The 22,402-nt window shown below is 38.4% G+C and overlaps 1 protein-coding gene across 3 annotated transcripts in view; it reads right to left on the bottom strand.

Moving 5' to 3' along the window:
* The window catches only part of SMURF2 (SMAD specific E3 ubiquitin protein ligase 2), a 120,022-nt gene that overhangs the window by 5,805 nt on the left and 91,815 nt on the right, over positions 1-22,402 (bottom strand). For 2 of the 3 annotated variants that reach the window (XM_043585003.1, XM_043585001.1), the window contains exons 10-16: positions 17,579-17,737; positions 12,412-12,607; positions 9,931-10,034; positions 7,111-7,225; positions 5,299-5,477; positions 4,111-4,248; positions 1,434-1,554 (exon numbers count right to left, since the gene is read on the bottom strand). In XM_043585003.1, coding sequence (XP_043440938.1) covers positions 1,434-1,554; positions 4,111-4,248; positions 5,299-5,477; positions 7,111-7,225; positions 9,931-10,034; positions 12,412-12,607; positions 17,579-17,737 — 1,012 coding nt within the window. The remainder of the gene's footprint in view (positions 1-1,433; positions 1,555-4,110; positions 4,249-5,298; positions 5,478-7,110; positions 7,226-9,930; positions 10,035-12,411; positions 12,608-17,578; positions 17,738-22,402) is intronic. The other variant, XM_043585002.1, reaches the window with a different exon arrangement.

Genomic DNA, 22,402 nt, shown 5'->3' on the forward strand with positions numbered 1-22,402 from the left:
TGATGTAGGGTCAGCACAGATGAGCCGTATCAAAATCACTCTGATACTACCAATACTCACATATCCTTAGAACCCAAGACTAACTCACCTCAACAATGTGTTTAGAAAAGTGAAAGATGATAGGGTACAATGTAAAGCATAATGTGAGCTGCACATCCTATATTTTATAATTAGTTCTAATCCCATATCACATACATGCATATATACATATATATACACATACATACACACGCTTTAATAAAAAATTTTTAATTTCATTAGCAGTAGAAAGTATGTAATAAACCTTAGGCCTACTGAATAAAACCTCCACCAAAGCCTTCATAGGGTTCTAGAAAGATTACTCAATCATAGCCACTCTCAACAGGGAGGTGGTGATCCAAATAGGATTACAGAAGTTATTTATATCACAAAAAATATTTCCTAAATTCTTTTCTTCAGAGGAATGGTAATTATAAGGCCAAACTCCTCATCTGTTGTATGAACAGATAAAAATGGACTGTGTTTCAACTTTGCTGCCATTCCTATGTTTTCTTCCTCTTCCTAACCACTTCCTACTGGCCATTTCCCTAAGGAATAGCTCAATCATGAAAGGAATGGGGATGATACTGAATCAAACCAATCTTTTAAGATTTGCTAACAGACCTGTTAAAAGATTTATAGTTTAGAAAGCACACTGAAGTTAATGAATAAAATCAGGTTTTACATTTATTGGTAGATTTCAAATATTTATGCTATCCCTAGCCACTAATTAAAATATACCCCTGGAAGAATAAAAGCTCATTGTTTTCTCAAAGTAGTTCAGTGGAAATTCAGATGTACTTGGATAAAGGTCTTAATTATAAAACCGGACTACAGGTGCTTTAAGGGCCAGCTTTAAAGAAAATAAAAACAAAAACAAATCAGTTAACTGTTTATTACTGCTATTGTTAGTAATGAATATTTCCAAAAAGAGGAAAGATGTTTAGATGCAGTTTATCCTCAGTGTTTTAACTACTGCCTCTACGGTCTCGACTATCAAATGCTTTCTCGCAAAAGTTAGTGTAAACCAATTGAGACTTGGCTTCTAATTCAAATAAACTGCAATATGGTAGAGACGAAGTAATGAAGTTTTATTTAATTAAATCAACAGCCACTTAATTAGGGAAGAGAAAACAACATTAGAAGAATGTACACCTAAGACATGAAATCGGTTGAAAATGAGAAAGGATAATATGGCCAAATAAGTTAAGAATGTTCACAGTGTAAGAGAGATGGCTTATTTGTAGCAATTCCAAAGCAGGAAAGACCTTTCCCGTGAATACCAATTCTCATAGCAGCGCACTGTGAAGCTTCAAAAGCACCAGCAATACGACTTTCCTCTAAAACTAAGTTAACAGAAAATCCCCAAACTTTCCTTGTTACACTAAATGATGTCATGACATTAATACACTGACCTCTAACTCCTTCTCATCGAATGTCTTCAGCAGATGCTGTGGAATTACTTCATTAAATCCTTTCTGCAGAGCCAGGAACTGTGCCTCAATGCCTCGTAAAAATCTCCAGTTCACGTAGAGCCTGTAAACATTGGGTGGGGGTTTCACATGATCCATATATTCAGATTGAGTAACTATTATGAATCTCTACTTCAGCAATCTTGCACATCACAAGCACCTGGCATTAAGAATTTAGTCCAGAGTCTAAAGGAATTTCAGATTCCCAAGCGTGCTGGAGGCTGCGCTGTGAGGCAGTTCACTGTAAGTTAAAAGTTGGAAACCTGGGGCGCCTGGGTGGCGCAGTCGGTTAAGCGTCCGACTTCAGCCAGGTCACGATCTCGCGGTCCGTGAGTTCGAGCCCCGCATCAGGCTCTGGGCAGATGGCTCAGAGCCTGGAGCCTGTTTCTGATTCTGTGTCTCCCTCTCTCTCTGCCCCTCCCCCGTTCATGCTCTGTCTCTCTCTGTCCCAAAAATAAATAAACGTTGAAAAAAAAAATTTTTTTTAAAAAAAGTTGGAAACCTTCTGCTAACCAAGCAACTCTGCAGATCACAGAGAGGGCAGGTCAATGGCAAGGCGATTGGTCTAGAGATTCGATGGGTCTGGAGTTAAAATCCTGACAAAACTTCTCTCTGAATTCTAGCATGCATGCCACCAACCAGAAAAAAAAAACAGCCCATGCAACCAAAACTGATTATTTTTCTAGTTTCACTTGAAAATGTCATCTGCGTGTGCTGGGTGTTTTGCTTCTATTTGGGGGGTGTTGGCTCGGGGACAGGAGGTAAAGAGACTCCTCCTATCGATACGAAATGACAACAGTAAAAGCCAACAGTGTGCACTTTCTGATTACGCACTCCTTGTTCCCTGGAGGCTTTATAAACACTGGAACATGTAACTAAACTAAATAAGTACATAAATAAAATAAAAAGTACAATAAATAAAATTTTAAAAGTACACCAAACTATACCTAACGTATAGCTTCACTTATATTTTTTACTTGGACTTAAACTGAATTGCCTTTTTTAAAAAAAAATCTGTCTACCCAGGAAAACTTCTCCATCTCAAAAATCTCAGAACTATTCCCCTGCCAAATATGTCAACATTTCCTCCTGGCTTGGAGAAACGATGCTCTACTTTCGGTAATAAGTTACTTCACATGAGACCCTTTGGCGGATCTCCTTTTTGTCTGTTTAAGAGGACAGCAAAATGACACCTCCATAAAAAGCCTTTCTCTGTAACTTTTTTTTTCTCCCCAAACTGTATCAGGTAAGAGATAGGACAGCGTGCTGAAAGCATGACAGAGTCTTGGCAAATGGGGTCTAGGACCCTAAAGTGACACATTACTGAAATTCAGGAAATTCCCATCCATTCTTTTCTTTTCCAATTTAGAAACGTAATACATACTTATTTTCTATGTAAGGAAAAATCAAACGTTAAATGTGAACAAAGAGTCAACACTGAAAGCCCGTTCTATTACCCTCTCCTCCCTCTCCACTTCCAGGCCTGGCACCTGCACCCCCTTACCCCAGGCAAACATTTGACCTGGCATTCAGTCTTCCTGGACATCTTCCGAATAATTATAAAACAACACAGACTTTCTCCCCCCATAGAATTCTTAGAAAACTTGCTTAAAAAAAAAAAAAAAGTGTTTTGTTGTTGTTGTTGTTTCAGTAATCTCTACACCCATTGTGGGGCTTGAATTCATGACCCCAAGATCAAGAATCCACATTCTCTTCCCAATGAGCCCGCCAGGCGCCCCTAAAACTTGCTTTTTAAATCTGACATCTTCTACAGTCTATTTATTTGTATTTATTTTGAGAGAAAGATTAGAGAGCAAGAGGGGGAGGGGCAAAGAGCGAGGGAGACAGAAACCCAAGCAGGCTCCGCGCTGTCAGCGTAGAGCCCGATGCCCTGCTTGAACTCCTGAACCGTGAGACCATGACCTGAGCCGAAATCAAGAGCTGGACGCCAGTCAGTTAAGTCTCCCTCTTCTAAATATCAGTCTCTTCTACATATCCATATAGTATTCTGTTGAATGTATGTATTTAATCATTCTCACCTAAAAACATTCCACCAGTTTTCAGTTGTTTTCACAAGTAATATTTAATTGAACATCCTTGAATTTATTTCTTTAACGTGTTTCCATAGACTAGATTCCTAAAAACAGGGCTGCTGGTTGAAAGGCAGATGCATTTTCATTTTGACAAGCAAGGTTACTCACCACCATACTAACGAGGATGCATTTTCACTTTGGTAGCTGTTATCAAATCGCTTTCCAAAAAAAAGCTATTCCAACAGACTGTTGGGCCTCATGTGTCAACCAGGAAAATTTAAGCCAATGAGACTTAGAGACATCTCTTGTGTACATGTGGTAAAATAGAGTTCAAACTCCCATATTTGATTACCACATATTGACACCACAGGGAGGAGCAAAATGCTGTCGCTGTTGTTCTCTATCCTTATTACTGACCCACTGAATTGTGAGAAAAAATAAATGGCGGTTGTTTTGAAGACACTAAATTCTGCAGAGGCCTATTTTGTAGCAGTAAGTAACGCTACCTAAATACTTCAGTGTTTCTCCGTACAGCCGTTCAAGAGCATTAAAACAATTCTTAGGCTTGAAAATATAAAAGTGTTTACCTGACATATTCTTTTTTATTTTCTTCAGTAACAGGGATACTCTTGCCATTTGGTTTAAGTTCATGCTGAATAATTTCACCATATGCATTATGTTCGACACAGAAGGTATGGTCCAAAACACCTGTAATATCATTCTCACTAGAAAGGAAAAAGAGAAGAAGATATTTAACTGGAAAATCTAAAATACAGATCTTTCCGATCTCTTAATTGGGGAGACAGATAAAATGAGACTGTTTTAGAACATAACAAGTACAAGATCAGATTCCTTTTGCTAGTACTTATGCTACCATACCTCCCAGTTCTTGCGCACAGAAGTCAAAGAGCTTTAACCTTCATCAACACAGGAAATGTTTTACTTCCTGAGTAAGGACAAAGAGCCCTGCCCATAGCTGGACTTTACAAACAGGGAAAACTTAGGTTATGTTTAGCTTTTAGGTAAGAAGCCTTATTTGAATCCGGGTATTCCCGAGCAACCAAATGCCTGAGTATCCCAAGAGAAAGCTACTCATGTATTTGGTAAAAGTAAGTATGGCCCATGTATATTCATAAGTAAATATTGTGACAAAACAGAACTCATTCTTACAGATCCCTTTTTTAAAGTATGGCTTCAACAATCACTACTTCAGCAGGAATTTACTCTTCTCACACGTGCGGGACTGGAACAGAACTTGTATCATGTCAAGAAAATCATTACATGTGGTAATTTTTAAAACAGAATATACTACCTTTTTTTTTTTTCCTTTGTAAAGTAGTAACATTAACTTTTAGGGATTTGAAACACACAGGAAAGCAACAGAAAGAGGGAAAGTCTTACGTGGTCCTAAGACTCAGATAATCTCTCTCAGTATTTTCTGTGCATCATTTAAAAAAAATTTTTTTTAAGTACATCCATTTTGATGGGGCGCCTGGGTGGCTCAGTCGGTTAAGCGCCTGACTTCGGCTCAGGTCATGATCTCACAGCTTGTGGGTTCGAGCCCCACGTCTGGCTCCGTGCTGACAGCTCAGAAGCTGGAGCCTGTTTCGGATTCTGTGTCTCCCTCGCTCTCTGCCCCTCCCCCACTTGCACTCGATCTCTCTCAAAAATAAACGTTAAAAAATTTTTTAAAAAACAGTACATCCATTTTGAAACAGTTATCTGTAAGGCTCACATTCTATCTATAAGGAGCGGACACAAGACTCAATACATACAGAATCCACACCAAACTGTTGTGAAGATCTGGATCAACTAACTCCATGTCATCCAAAGTAATGGACTTCCCGAGCAACTGTTTATAAAAAGGCAATGTGAAGCCACCATCAATGTAATGTCCGTGAAACACGGCCATTCCCATTATTCGTCCAACAAAGTGGAAATAGGATAAATGTTCCTGAAATTGAGAGAAGTTTACATATAAATATTCAAGTTAGACACTACACAGGGAATTTTTAATAAAAATTAAATACACAACATTCATCTTTTTTATAGGTAACAGTTTATACATTCTACAACTTATTTATATGGAGTAGGCTATCATATCAAAGGTTAATAATCATCAGGGAGAGTTTCTACAGCACACGTTCAAGATCCTCTCCATTGCTAAAATATTACACCAGGGACGATGCTTCTCCCAGAGAGTACAGTCACTTTGTAAAAATTATCTTTAGAAATGAAGTCCAAACTACCCTCCCACTGTCGCTTCATGAAACCACTCAACAGATACATCGTCTTCCTCTCCTATCTTACCTGCTGAGCCCTTTACACCTGGCTCTGCCCTAACACATGGTAAACATCTCACAAACACGCACTCTAATGGGCTCCCCAGGCACAACCTTCACCTAAAATCTTCCCAACTTTATAAGGGGTTCCCTGCAATGAATCTGGCATGTTTGGATGTATTTGTCTATCATGATAAACTGTTAGTTGGATATTTGCATTTTCAACTCTTTTTACTTCTCCAGCTAGTAAGTAATCTTTTAGCTCTTTAAAAAAAATTTTTTTTGAGAGCAAGTGAGCAAGCGAGCACAAGCAGGAGAGGGGCAGAGGGAGAGGGAGGTAGAGAATCTTAAGCAGCCTCCATGCCCACCATGGAGCCTGACATGGGGCTCAATCTCATGAATGTGAGATCATGACCTGAGCTGAAAAAAGGAGTCACCCAGGTGCCCCTTAAGCTCCTCTTTAAACCTCCCTTTTAGCTTAAAAATAGCTTTTGTTTCTCTTTAAAAGAAAACATTTAGAAAATACTGACAAGCAAAAACAAAAAATCACCCATAATCTCATACCCAGAAATCACCTCCATCAGTATGATACTACAGAGCTTTTCAACGTTCATACACCCACATATCTACCAAAATTGTATCATTCTGTTCTGTAACCTTCTTTTCACTTAGTATATCATGAATACCATCTTTATAGGTCATTAACTATTGTCCCATAGTGTCATTTTAGTGGCTATATAATATGCCATTCTATGGAACGATAACAAATTAATAAGAGCTACGAACTATTGTTGAGTGCTCAGCAGTATGTAACAGGGTTAACAACGTACAGCACTATGCTCAATACCTAATGTGCAGGGTCCCGTTTAATTGTCGCAACCATTCTCTGAACTTCAAGCTAAGATTATTTTTATTAGCAATGATAAAATGGAGTCTTAATCACAAAGCTAGTATAGGACCAGGATACGATCTCACATCTTTCTAATTCCAGAACCGTTCCTCTTAAACCATTACCGTAATTCTGCGTCATGTGATCATCTACCCAACCCCTCTCTTACGGACAATGACGCTGCTTCCAGTTAGCACTACTATAAACAACGATGCAGCAAACATCCCAAAGCACAAATTACTGCACACACCCATGATCATTTACTTGAGAAAATCTTCTACAACAGAACTTGCTAAGTCCAAGCTTGTGACTAGGACAAGGACAGTGACCCTTCATCATAAACCACACTGACATTTCAACATCAAAAGCACTGCAGGTCACAGGTTAAGTCACATCGTCATAACCACCAATCTTACCGGATTGACTGCAGAATCAGGATTGATCTGCAATGTATAGATATCATCTCTTGAATACTGGAAGAGGCCATAGTAAGGATTCAACATTTCATGTGACAACAGATATAACCACTCCCTAGAAAGCAAATGGAACACAGGAAACTTTTTGTTAATGAATGTTTTTATTAAGATATGCTATTAATTCATCATTTTAGCAAGGAAATTTTTTTTTCTTTTTAACATTTATTTATTTTTGAGACAGAGAGAGACAGAGCATGAACAGGGGGAGGGCCAGAGAGAGAGGGAGACACAGAATCTGAAGCAGGCTCCAGGCTCTGAGCTGTCAGCACAGAGCCTGATGCGGGGCTCGAACTCACAGACCATGAGATCGTGACCTGAGCGAAGTCGGACGCTCAACCGACTGAGCCACCCAGGCGCCCCGGAAATTTTTAAATAAAAGCACATAAAACACTAACTAGTTATATAAAATGACACGGGAAAAATCTATCATGCCCCAAAAAGCAAATGAAGGCTCTTGTTTTGTTAAACTGAAATCACTTCTCACTCAATTTTGGGCAATTTTATGACATTTCAGTATCAGAGAGGGCAAGTATTATTCAGAAGTGCCAATTACTCATTAGACGCTGCAGCCTAGTGGTCTGTTAACTTTTAATTACTAAATACATTTCTAATCCAGGATAAATACAAAACGAAGAGAAGAATATGGTTTTGTTTCAAAACATCCATGTGATCTATACTATCCTGGTCCATTCCTATCATGGCAGATTTATACTGGTTTATACTGATACATAACAAAGCATTAATAGTGTTACTCTCTTTTGGACAAGGGTGTGTTTTGTTGTTGGTATTGTTTAGTAAGGAAATGATCCCATTTCATCATCTTTTTGTGTGAACTTTAAAATATACCACAATAAAAGTATAAGTGGTCAGAGACTGCAAGGCATTTGGTACAGGTAGGAACACAAGGCAAGCCTGCATCTGGGGGCTGGGGGGGGGGGGGCTCCACACTACTCATCTGTTTCAAGTGTACATTGGTGTTTTAAAAGGCATGTAATAGACAAGTACTATCACCTTAAACTTATTAAATTCTTTATTTTTTCAAAGTATGAAAGATAACTTGTTATTCATCTTGGAGAAACAAAATCACTAGTCTAGGACTTGAAAAGATGTAGTTCTAGTCTCAATTCCTGTCATTCTTCCACTAGGAAAGGTATTTAAATATGTTCCGATATCATGGATTAAACAGACTGAGTAATATGTTTTTAGGAAATGTAGTGAAACACGATTTGCAAGTAAAGAAAAATGTCTCAAAGTTCTGTAAGTGATGGAGTCTAAATCAAATCGCCATCATTTATGTAATACTCAAAAAATTCTAAAGATAAAAAAAAAAAAAGCGGTCTCCATATAAGCAAGCTTACCCCCACACCTAACACTTACCTGAAATGTCTTCTATGTTTTTTTATGGATTAACCCAAATTTTTGTTTTACCAAGTATTTAGAACACACATATAAGCAGATTCCAGCTACTCTGGGGTTCTACTACGCAATAAAGATCAGAATGAAGCAGTTCACTGTCACATCCCATGCAGTCTGCCCAAACCCTGACAGTAGTGAGGTTAAGAAATGAACAACAAAAAACCAACTATTTATTTGACTTTACACAGAATTACAGCATTTAGAGTCTATCAACAGATAATTAACAAGCTGTCTCGACAAGCATTCAAATCTAGTGATGAGTAACTCCTAAGAATTCCACAGAAACTAGCAAGTCCTAAGTATGATGTACACGTGATCAACTCTACAAATCTAAACTAAACAAACTATCCCATTTATAGGTAAAAAGGCCACAGAACAAAACTACAGGTAAAAACAAGTAATGCTAAGGAACAATTATGGGACTTGGTGGAAACGCAAATTTAATTTAGGCTACATTTAGATTGGGGGAAGCAAATTATCATGATGGTCCCTAGGATGTTTCAGTACAGAAGTTATGATGTTTCTGCCACATTTACATAAAGTGAATTTTCACACCTGTAAAAAAATATATATGTATGAATGTATCATAAATATTAGCTTCTGTATGGAAACATTAAAAAAAATTTTTTTAATGTTTGTTTATTTTTGAGAGAAAGAGAGACAAGAGTGCGAGCAGTGGAGGGACAGAGAGAGAGGGAGACACAGAATCTGAAGTAGGCTCCAGGCTCAGAGCTGTCAGCCCAGGGCCCAATGAGGGGCTTGAACTAACAAACCGTGAGATCATGACCTGAGCCAAAGTCAGATGCTCAACTGATTGAGTCACCCAGGTGCCCCTGTATGGAAACATTTTAAAGACCACTTACGATATACACGTATGTTCACACATTTTTACATGTACTTACATGCACACGCAAACATTACTTTAACAAGGTCAAAAAGCATGGCAATGGAAGCCAAGGAAAACAGCATTCAGTTCAGAATATATGTCATTAAAATCTCAACATGGCTCCTAACAATGGAAAGCAGAGGGAATAACATGTACTGAAGGAGAGAGAGAAAATACAGAGCCCGCAGGTCCTAACATGGCCCATGTACAGCTGCAGCCAGTTTTCAGAGAAAGTCTCACTGGGCTATACGAGCCATTAGGGAGTTCTCAAATTACCCTTGTGGTGGCTCTACTATCCCAACCTCAGCATGAATACATCTATTAGGATATCGTCTGTATTGCAAACATTTGGGAATGTTACACCAGAAAATAAATTATCACTGAGAAGGTTCACCAGAGGAAGTATCTTAAACTTATAAATGTAACTATATGTCATTTGCTCAGGAGCAAGTCTTTACCTGGCAACCCCTCCATAGTCAAGGCCTTCTTCTCCACGGAATTTTATCATTAATCGCTTCCACAGATCTTTTGGTCTCATTTTCATGACCTGCCGATATGATTCCTGAAAAAATTTTAATAAACTATCGTTACTAGGTGCTTTTAACTTGTTAAACTCTCCCTCGCATTCTACCTACAAAATGTACATTTATTAAAATAAGATGAAATGTGTTCAATAATCCAACAGATAAGCTCTAAGTGTTTGAAATCTCATGGAACTCCTAAAAACAAGATGGATATAGCTTAATACTACTGAAATTAATTCATTTGACAAATATATTAAAAGCCTAAGGACAAAACTCTATACTTAAGTTCTATGAACCACAGCAATCACTACACTTACATTATTTTTTTTGTGTGTGTTTCATTCTGACAGTTTCTTTTATTTATTTATTTTTCAATATGTGAAATTTATTGCCAAATTGGTTTCCATACAACACCCAGTGCTCATCCCAAAAGATGCCCTCTTCAATAGCCATCACCCACCCTCTCCTCCCTCCCACCCCCCAACAACCCTGTTTGTTCTCAGTTTTTAAGAGTCTCTTATGCTTTGGCTCTCTCCCAATCTAACCTCTTTTTTTTTTTTCCTTCCCCTCCCCCCCTGGGTTTCTGTTAAGTTTCTCAGGATCCACATAAGAGTGAAAACATATGGTATCTGTCTTTCTCTGTATGACTTATTTCACTTAGCATAACACTCTCCAGTTCCATCCACGTTGCTACAAAAGGCCATATTTCATTCTTTCTCATTGCCACGTAGTATTCCATTGTGTATATAAACCACAATTTCTTTATCCATTCATCAGTTGATGGACATTTAGGCTCTTTACATAATTTGGCTATTGTTGAGAGCACTGCTATAAACATTGGGGTACAAGTGGCCCTAGGCATCAGTACTCCTGTATCCCTTGGGTAAATTCCTAGCAGTGCTACTGCTGGGTCACAGGGTAGGTCTATTTTTAATTTTCTGAGGAACCTCCACACTGCTTTCCAGAGCGGCTGCACCAATTTGCATTCCCACCAACAGTGCAAGAGGGTTCCCGTTTCTCCACATCCTCACCAGCATCTATAGTCTCCTGATTTGTTCATTTTTTGCCACTCTGACTGGCATGAGGTGATATCTGAGTGTGGTTTACTACACTCACATTAAAAACAGAATTTGATTGGGGCGCCTGGGTGGCTCAGTTGGTTGTGTGTCCAACTTCAGCTCAGATCATGATCTCATGTCTCGTCAATCTGAGCCCCACATCAGGCTCTGTGCTGACAACCTGGAGCCTGCTTCGGATTCTGTGTCTCCCTCTCTCTGTCCCTCCCCCACTCATGCTGTCTCTCTCTCTCTCTCTCTCTCAAAAATAAACATTAAAAAAATTTTTCATAAAAGTACCAAATTTTTAAAAATTGGTTGACCTAATTTTAGGTCATAGGTACCAACAGAAAGTAAAGATGAGAAAAAGAAAGCTTAAAAGAACAAGACGAGTCATTAATGTGACCTTCATTAAGCCAGCATCTTCATATTATTTTAAAATACAAATGACTGACTTGCAAATAAGGTCAGTACTGTTCCAATAGAAAAAAGTTCAGGGGCACCTGGGTGGCTCAGTCAGTTAAGTGTCCAACTCCAGCTCAGGTCACTGACCTCACTGTTTGTGAATTCAAACATCGTCGGGCTCTGTGCTAACAGCTCAGAGCCTGGAACCTGCTTCAGATTCTGTGTCTCCTTCTCTCTCTGCCCCTCCCCCACACATGCTCAGTCTCTCTCAAATACAATAAACATGTCAAAAAGAAAAATTAAAAAAAAAAAAAGTCAAAAGAAAAAAGTTCACCCTTTAGGAAGAGGGTTATCAAATCCCCAAACATCTTTTGCTCCCAAATCCTGAGTGGGAAACCTCTGCCCTGGACCTCTAGGGCTATCAGGTCCAAAGATAAAAGAATATACTAGAAAGAAAGATTTTCAATAAATTAAGGAAGTAGTCCAAAAATAATTAAAATGATTTTTTTGACTTAAGAGTCCCTCATCTTTTGGAAGAATTAGAAGGTAAGGGATGGATACCATTTGCGGTCTCTTAAAGCCCATCAACAGGGCAAGGGCACCTGGCTGGCTCAGTTGGTATGAGCATGCGACTCTTGATCTCGGGGTTGTGAGTTTGCCCCACACTGGGTGTAGAGCTCACTTTAAAAATACATATACTAAAATTTATTAACAAGTATTTGCAACGCAGAGACTAAGCTGAACCAACTGGAATATTTCACCCTCTTCATCCCATTTAAATGTTTATCTTATATACTAAATCTCTGATATTATTGTCTTTATTCCCTACAATGAAAACAGAAATTAGTAAAAACTCTCCCATTCTTGAGAGAGAGGAGTTCCAGAAAGCATTCTTAGAAAACAGAGTGAAACACTGTAATTTTTCTCTGTTTTACAATAAGACTTGTCCATTTACCTCAAAAATCTCTTCCCTGGAAACCTCAATGCGGCAATGACCAGCCTGAGGCTGTTGTTGGGAAAGTTCTTGGCGCAAAATTTTTAACTTCTGAACCAGGTCTCGCTTGTACCGTGGGACTGTCAGACACTCTGCATCATCGGGACATAACGATACCACCTGCTGTTGCTGTTGGTCTTTCAACTGGTTCTGCCGACTAAAAGGAAACAGAAATGTGACGATTTGAAATGAAAGAGATTGCGGTTATACATTTAAAAGAACATCATCCTATAAAGCAAGTCTGCCTGTACGATTTTCAGTCCTTACGCTATTCTTTGCTTGACATTTGTGATGACAATACATGAGCTCCGAAGTTTGTCTCAGAATCCACACACACTTGTGGCACTGGATAATGGAGTTTTACCCATCCAGCTTTGTACAGCTGCTAAGAACAAATTTCTCAAATGCCATCTCCATTTTTTTCTGCATACTTTACCATCAGCCATTTTAAAATTCAGGCGTATGCCAAACGCTGTGCCTGTTATCTCGAGTCTGTCTCTCTGAGAGAGACAAACAGTTGGAGCTGGCAGTTTGGCAGGAGTCCCCTTTCCTATACGTGCTAAGTCTAGACCACAAGAATGTGGAAAGTCACGTGTAAGTTACTGGCACAGAGAAATGAGCACATTACAAGCAAGTCTAAACGCTTTACAAAGTGACTACTCTTTCTTTTTATTGTGGTAAAATATACAACACATAAAATTTACTGTATTAACCTCTTTTTAATATAGTCAGTGGCATTAAGTACATTCACACCGTTGTACTAAAGTGACTTCTAAGTGTGCACATACATGGTTTACTACAAATACAAGAAAATAATCTCCCAAGTAGAGCAGAAATAGAATGCTTTCAAAAAAGGCACACATTACCTAGAGATATTTTTATTCTCCCGGCAAAAGTATTCTAAGTTACACCTAAGAACTTTTTTTTTTAAAGAACCTTATGATATAATGAACTACTTTATTCCAATAAGCTGTCAGGAAATAAAAAGTCTGATAATTCACTATGGATATCCATGCAGGCACTGAATCATCTTGGAGTTTAACTTTACACACAACAGATAGGAGCATCATCTCCTAACTTAAAGGTAAAGGGCAATGGTAGTCATAATAAAACAAACAAAATTAACTTTAAGGTTTCTAATAAATCACCCGAAACGATTTTTGGTTTTTTTACAAACAGTGGTTCTTATGTACCAGGCCAAATTGTATTCCTAAAACATGTATCTACCCAAAGAAAATGCAGCTTTGATGAAAATCACAAATCACTATTTACTACTCTCATAAACATGAAAGGTGTTTTTTACACACACATATAAACAAAAGCAAAACAGAGTATTAAAGATACTCCCTAAATAACTGTATTAATCCTATGCCAAAAACAAAACAAAAAAACCCACAAACTTGGGTATACCTCATACCACATACAAAAATTAAATTCAAAATCAATCAGACCTCCATGTAAAACTGAAAGCCATAAAACTTTTGAAACACAGAAGAAAATATTCATGACCTATGTTAGGCTAAGATTTCTTAGATATGACAACAGAAGTACAATCCATAAAAGAACAAATGTTTAAACTGAACTTCATCAAAATTTCAAAAGAAGGGTGCCAACTCAGTTAAGTCGGACGACTTTGGCTCAGGTCATGACCTCATGGGTTCTGGCTCAGGTCATGACCTCATGGGTTCGAGCCCCGCAATGGGCTCTCTGCTGTCAGCACAGAGACCGCTTCGGATCCTCTATCCCCACTCCCTGCCCCTCCCCAAATCACATTCTTGCTCTCCCTCTCTCAAAAATAACTATTAAAAAATTTTTTTTTAAATTTCAAAAGATACTGTTCAGATAATGAAAAGACAAGTCATGGACTAGAAGAAAATCTTTCCAAAGCACTTATCTGGTATTTTGGCACTCTAAAGTATCTAAAGAACACAAAACACTCAAAAAATTAATGAACTACTCAATTTTTTTAAAGAGGAGGCAAACTATTTCACCAAATAAGATACAAAGACGGCAAATAAGCACGAGAAGATGCACGTTAGTTACTAGAGAAATGCAAATTACAACCACGAGGGGGCGCCACCACACACCTACAAGTGGTAAGGTGAACCACACCAAATGTTAGCAAGGACACAGAGCAACTACAAGCCTCACCCGCTGCAGGAGGGAATGGCAAATGGTACAATAGCTCTGAAAAACAACCTGCCATTTCTTTTAAGTTAAACGTAAACCGTATGATGTAGCCGTTCTACTCCTAGGCGCTCATTTATCTTAGAGAAGAGCGTATGTCCATACAAAGACTTACACATAAATGTCCATAATAGTTTTGTCATAACCAAAAAAGAGGGAATAACCCAAATATCAATAGGAAAGAGGTAAATAAATTGTGGTATATCCATACAATGGAATACCATCTAGCCATGAAAATAAATAATACGCACATCAGAGATGAATCTCAAATAATTATGCTGGGTAAAAGAAACAAAACAGACTACATACTGCAGGAATCCATTTATCTAACACTCCAGAAAATGCATACTGATAGTGACAGAAAGTAGACCAGAGATTAGGTGAAGATGGGGTGTGTTGTGGACTGAACTGTGTCCAAAAAGATGTGTTGAAGTCCAACCCTTGATGCCTGTGAATGTGACCTTATCTAGATATTGAGTCTCTGCAGAGGTACTAAGAGGAGGTCATACTGCATCAGGGTGGCCCTAAATGCAATCAAGTGGTATCCTTATAAAAAGAGGGGAATTTGGATCCAGCCACACAAAAAGGTGTGGAATAAGAAATGTACTTTGGCATTCCTGGTTCCTGACATGCAACTCCTAAAATCCTTTCAGTTTCCGGTGTGGCAGAGATGACAGGAGTGTCCTTTGTTCTAATATTTGGTCTTTGCCTCCAGTTTGACACACAGCTCCTAAATCCCTTACAATTTCCTGGGTAATTTTGGTTTGTTGTTTTGTTTTGTTTTTAATATTTATTCATTTTTTTTTAATATATATTTTTTTCGTTTTTATTTATTTTTGAGACAGGGAGAGACAAAGCATGAATAGGGGAGGGTCAGAGAGAGGGAGACACAGAATCTGAAACAGGCTCCAGGCTCTGAGCTGTCAGCACAGAGCCCGACGCGGGGCTTGAACTCACGAACCGCGAGATCATGACCTGAGCCGAAGTCAGCCCTTTAACCGACTGAGCCACCCAGGCGCCCCATACTTATTCATTTTTGAGAGAGTGAGTGAGCAAGAGAGAGCGAGCGAGCACAAGCAGGGGAGGGGCAGAGAGAAAGAGAGAGAGACACAGAATATGAAGCAGGCTCCAGGCTCGAACCCACAAACTGCGAGATCATGACCTGAGCTGAAGTCGGATGCTTAACTGAGCCACCCAGGCGCCCCAGGGGCATTTTTTGTTTTAATGAGGTGACTCTTATAGTGGGGCCCTAGATATCTTCAGAATGGGTGCTGGTCACTAGAAAAATCAAAGCTTGATTAGAAGCCTGGAATTTTCAGCCTCATCCTCCCAACCTCTGAGGAGAGGAGAGAGCTGGAGACTGAGTTAATAACTGATCACACATAGGTGATGACATGTCCATAAAACCCCCTAAATGACAGTGTGCAGAGAGATCCCAGGTTGGTGAATGCACTGAGGCACTGGGAGGACGAAGCACCCAGAGAAGGCCTGGAAGCTTGCCCTATGCACCCCTTGCCCTATGTGCCCTATGCCCACACCTTGCCCTATGCACCCCTTCCATTTGGTGGTTCCGAGTTGTATCCTTTATAATAAACTGGTAATGGTACATAAAGTATCTCCAGGAGTTCTGCCAACCATTCTAGCAAATTACTGAACCCCAGAACGAAGTCATGAGAACTCCCCGATTTACAGCGGGTCAATAAGAACCAGAGAAGTCCTTGGACTTGGGATTGGCGTCTGAAGCGGGAACAGTCTTGTGAGACTGAGCCCTTAACCTGTGGGGTCTGGCGCCAACCACAGGTAGTGTCAGAACTGAATTCACTCATCATATACCCAGCTGGTGTCCAGAGATCTGGAGAACTGATAGGTTTGAGGGAAAAACCCGTTTGGAGTCAGAGGTTTTGTGTGTGGAAACAGATCACAAGAGGCCACGTGAAGACGAAGACAAAGATGGAGATGATGTGTCTACAAGCCGAGGAACAGCAAGTTTTTCCAGCAACCACCAGAAGCTAGGAGAGAGTCACTGAACAGATTCTTCTTCAGAGCCTCCACAGGGGACCAGCCCTGAGGACGACTTGATCCTACACTTCTGGCCTCCAGACTGTGGGAGAACCCATTTCTGTTGTTTTAAACCACCCAGTGTGCGATATTTTGTTATGGCAGCCGTACAGGAGGAGGACTTAAGAAGCATGAGGGAATTTTGGGGGGTGATAGATATGTTCACAATCTACATTGTGGTGATGGTTTCGTAGGCGTATAATATGTCAAAACAAATGGAACACTTTAAATATGCAGTTTATTGTATGTCGATTACATTTCAATAAGGGTGATTAAAAAAAATACCTGGGATGGGGGCGCCTGGGTGGCTCAGCAGGTTAAGCAGTGGACTCTTGACTTCAGCTCAGGTCATGATCTGAGGGTTTGTGGGTTCAAGCCCCATGTCAGGCTCCACACTGACAGTGCAGACCCTGCTTGGGATTCTCTCTCTCTCCCTCTCTCTACCCCTTCCCTGCTCGTGGCATGCTCTCTTTCTCTTAAAATAAATAAATAAGCTTTTAAAAAATTTTTAACAAAAAAACATAAAAAACTCCTGGGATGGATCCAGCTATCCTGGAGCTACGTCTGATGTACTCAGGGGAAAGATAAAAAACATCACCTCTAGAAAGCATCCTGTCTCTTCAAGTGTGCTATAAGCACCTTTGATACACACCCTTTCCTTAATGCTTCAGAACAGGTTCCTACTTAAGTGCAGTGGGCTACTTAGGTACAGGGGGCTTAAAATGTTTCTGTATCAGAGTAGAACTTGTCACAGTCTCAAAATTTTGTCCAACAAAAGTAACTTACAACCGGAGAGAGCAATATTCTATCACATTACAAAAAGCATTTTCAGTCTTCTCTTGTTCAGGCTTGCATTTTAACATATATTGTTTCAAAAACTTACTTTAAAACTAAATGCAAGTTAGCAGAGAGCCGAGGATCTGTAAATTGTGTTGTTCTGTTGTTATGGTCAACGAAATAAACTCTGCCTGTTGCAGTATTACGGATCTCCCATCCAGGAGGCAATGGACCAAGCTCTTCACAATTGATGTTGCTAAGATCCCTGCAAAAACAAATATAAAATAAAAAATACCTCATTGCTGGGCCTACTGAGCCAAGCAAGTGTAAATGACACAGAACAATTCCATGAAGTCTGAGAAAACGTATTGTTCCAGAAACCTGAGATGTCCAGCTAGAATCTTTAATTCCCAATGGTTTAACAAACTTGCATATTCAAAACCCAATTCATAAATGGCTCAGGAACTTATCACATAGCCTCCATTTTTAGTAAGTTCATTCCTGGGCCTTAATGTAATACAGATTTCAAATTAATATAAAAGCAATCACAACATTTGCCAACATAAACTGTACTTCAATACTTGTCTGACAAAATATTGTTTTACAAATGTCAGTGACATAAGGAATGAAATGTTCTCTAAACTCTCCCTTCAATTATTTCTTTATTGCACCATCAAATTTGTATAAATAAATGTTTATTCCATATTAATTTCTAACAAAGCAAAACTGGAAATGTTATTTAATTTACAGATCCTGAAAATAATCACAGTGTATATTTTAAGGGAAAACTGCTCCACTGGGAATTTTGAAAGCTATAAAGCTAGTGAATGAAGAACCTGTTTAAGACACCCAGGGAAGAATGCTCTAATGCTTACTGATACAGTAAGAAAAAGCAGAAAGGCTTTTAATGAATCAAAGACCATTGTTACTGTACCGCACATTCTTAAAATACTACTGTATGTAAACAAAGATTCACAGGACCTTAAAGAATAAGATAAAAACGTGTCTAATGTAAACTTAAACTGTAACAGATAATTATACTGATAAATCTCATCAAAATCGTGTTTTAAAAGTTAAACTAGAAAAAGAGTTTTCCTGAAATAACCTCTTCTTGGTCATGGTGAAACATAATGGCAGACACACATAAGCACCCACAGATTTGTGGCAACAGTGATCTGACTTGTGCTTACAGGTGCTCCAAGAGACTCTTCTGCTACAAACTGAAGCTTAGAAAAAAACAACACCAGTCTCCAAAGAGGAGGAAAAGTTTCAAGGATCCTCCTCAAATTAAAAAAAAAAAAAAAAAAAAAAAAAAAAGTGACGAGCTGGAGCTGGTGCCATCAGCTGGGGGCAGGGCTGTTAGAGAGTAGTTAACTGGGAAATTCAGCCCCAGGCCAGCAGCAAGTTTGGAAAAGGAAATCTGGAACTTCCCTACTACACTGAGAACTCAAAAGGAAGATGAAATGAGTCCAGGAAAACTTCCTCATTTCCCACTTTAGGTCCACAGACCTCCAACCACTTAAGATCAAACAAACTCACCAAGAGCACCACATACTCCTGAAAGAAGACATGATGATTAAGAGTGAGTGGGAACTATAAACCACAAAATTACATCCAACAGAATGGCTAGGCTATGCAACGTTTAGTAATAATTTTATAAAATTGGGTGGGGCGACTGGGCGGCTGTCAGTTAAGCATACGACTAGATTCCCACTCAGGTCATAATCTCACATTCATGAGATTGAGCCCCGTGTCAGGCTCCATGCTAACCACACAGGGCCTGCTTAGGATTCTCCCTCTCTCTCTGCCCCTCTCCCACACTCTCTCTCTCTCTCTCAAAAAAAATAAACTTAAAAAAGGAACAATTAAACACATGGATTTTTTTAACAGAATTTTTAGAAATGAAAAGTGATTACTAAAATCAAAGAATGAATAATTCTTTTGATATAATGCAGAATTTGGTTTATAAAACCAAATGACATAAAGTGAAAATTATATAATCATTTTATTCAGAATTTTATAAATTCATAGTCATACGTGGAAGAGCTCTAAAGAATGGATTAAAAGAAAAGGAGGCTAACTGGGAGCAATCTTTATGTCCAATCGGGAGATGATTAAAGAAAAATGGAATGTTATGCAGCCATAAAAATACCGATCTGGACTGCAAGACTACATCGTGTGCAGAGTAATGAACAACAAGGCATTCATCACTGTGTTAAAGGGAAATGCCAAAGATGATGAAATGGGACTTCTCAGATAAATCTAAGTTTACTGGGTACCTTTAAATAAAAGTGTCTGAGTTATACTACTTTATAAATGTCTTTGAACAGGTTTTTTAATATAACCTAAATAATCGACCTAAATAATAATAATCTGCTTTGATACAAGATTCTCCACACAAAAGGCATATTTACTTAAAGGATCCTCCAAAAGACATGATACACATTTTTAGGGTTAACAATTTAGAACACAGAAACTAAAGAAAAATAACCCAGAGCACTATTTTATAAAGTCATTATTCAATACTCAAAATATTCTCAAACCTTTATAGAAACCCTTTACTCGTTAATGAAAAACTGACGTTTCCTTAGGAATAAGAAACATTACCAACACTGGTAACAAAATCTCTCTCAACTTCTGATGCCAGCTTCCACACTTTTCTTTCAACAGATAACTCAAAAGATCAACTTTCTCACTATAAATAATTTAGTTAAAAAAAAAATCATTTTTCTTCTATACATTTCCTGCCAATGATTTTAAATAACTTTATAGAAAAGCTCATTATTGACCTACGATTGTATACACACACTCCAAAACACTTCTTTTCATAAGTTACATAACAAAACTCTTGTTTCTCAAAGTTAGGCCCTTGGATTTCTTTTCAGTGAGCTTATTAACAAAACAAAAATTTCTTCCCCACTATTTTTTTAAACAGTTTTTATCATCAAGACACAGAAATGACAACCTTGATAGAATAATTAATGATAAAACACATTCCTTGGTTGCCACCTTGAAAGATTCTAATTAAGCTGTATCACAAAGTAAAACATTTACATTAGAATAGCTTCATTTATAAATGCCAGTTAACCGTTGAATAATACAGGTTTACAGTGTGCAGCTCCACTCATATGCAGATTTTTTACAGTACAGTACTTACTATAAAGCGTTTTCCCTTCCCTATGATTTCCTTAACATTTTTTCTGTAGCTTACTTTAAATAGCACACAAAATATGTGTTAATCTATCGTTAAGGCTTATAGTCAACAGTGGGCTATTAGCAAAGTTTTGGGAGAGTCAGAAGTCACACACAGATTTTTAACTGTGCGGGTGGTCGGTGCCCCTAACCCCTGCATTGTTCAAGGGTCAACTGTAAATACAGAGTATCAAAGCAATCCAACATCAGCTTGTCACATCTGTTTTTGATTCAAATACATGACTGCTTGACAAGTAGAGCTCTGAGTACAAGCTTTAGGCAGAAAAAGATCTCCTGACCCCTTCATAGGTCTTTTTTTGGGAGGAGGGGAATGCTGCACTTAAAATAGAAAATATCTTCATCTCACAAAAGTGTATGCGCAGCTTATCAAGCTGATTTAGAATTTAGAACTCAACTTTTTTGCAGTTTCAGCTGAACTACCTGACACTTTGCATCTGTTCATTAGAAAATAATAGCTCCTTTGAGAGCTAAATAGTGTTTGAAAACTTATTATTTGATACTAAGATGTATCAAAAGTTATGTTAAATTACTAAATTGATTTGTGTGTCATTCCATCTTCTTAGTTAAAAGATAGCTCACATTTTGGCTAGTAAATGCATTCAACAATGCCTACAGTTTAAATGTCCAAGTTCTGGTATTTAAAAGAAATTTAATTCGTGAGACACCATGACCAAGTGAGGTTTATTTCAAGGGTGCAAGAATGGTTCAATATTTGAAAACTTATCCATGTAATCGGTCATATTAACAGATTAAAAAAGAAAAATCATGATAGTACCAATTGATACCAAAAAAAAAAAAAAAAAAAGAAAAAAAAAAGGACAAAGGTTTTAAGTAAATAAATAAATAAGGGGCGCCTGGGTGGTTCAGTCAGTTAAGCGTCCAATTTTGGCTCAGGTCATGATCTCATGGTTCATGAGTCCCAGTCCTGCATCAGGCTCTGTACTGACAGTTCAGAGCCTGGAGATTGCTTTGGATTCTGTTTCTCTCTCTCTCTGCCCCTCTCCAATTCATACTCTGCCTCTCTCTCAAAAATAAACATTAAAAAAAATTTTTTTAATATAATTTAGGTTATTTCCTTTATACATTAAAACAAAAGTTGATTAAGGAATACATAAGAGAACACTGAAAATTCTCATATTAGGTTAAATTAAATAAACCTTTTTTTAAAAAGCCTAACCAGGGTCACCTGGGTGGCTCAGCAGGTTAAGCATCTGACTTCAGCTCAGGTCGTGATCTCTCAGTTCATGAGTTTGAGCCCCACATAAGGCTCTGTGCTGACAGCTCAGAGCCTGCCTGCTTTGGATTCTGTGTCTCTCTCTCCCTCTCTGCCCCTCCCCCACTCGTGCTGTGTCTCTCTCTCAAACATAAACAAACATGTTAGAAAAATAAAAAATAAATTTAAAAAGCGTAACCAGAAATAAAAATATCAATTTGCTACCCTTTAAAAAAAAAAGGAGGGAGGTGTATAATTTTAAGGTTTATGTTATTCTCCAGGTCAATTTTCAAACTCACAAAGACCCATGTTTTCACCCTGATTTTTTCTCAGCGTGAGAGGGTAGAAGGACTGGGGGCTGGTCAGGGGCAGGGCACTGGGGTGGGACTCCAGAGAAACAGGAAAGGCTTTCCACTAAATGTTACCTGAAACGACGGTCACAAACAGCCTTTTACATAAACCATTTTAAATTGAAAATTAAACAATCAAAGAAATCCCAGGTAA

This window comes from Prionailurus bengalensis, chromosome E1 (assembly GCF_016509475.1).
Source record: "Prionailurus bengalensis isolate Pbe53 chromosome E1, Fcat_Pben_1.1_paternal_pri, whole genome shotgun sequence".
Lineage (NCBI taxonomy): Eukaryota > Metazoa > Chordata > Mammalia > Carnivora > Felidae > Prionailurus > Prionailurus bengalensis.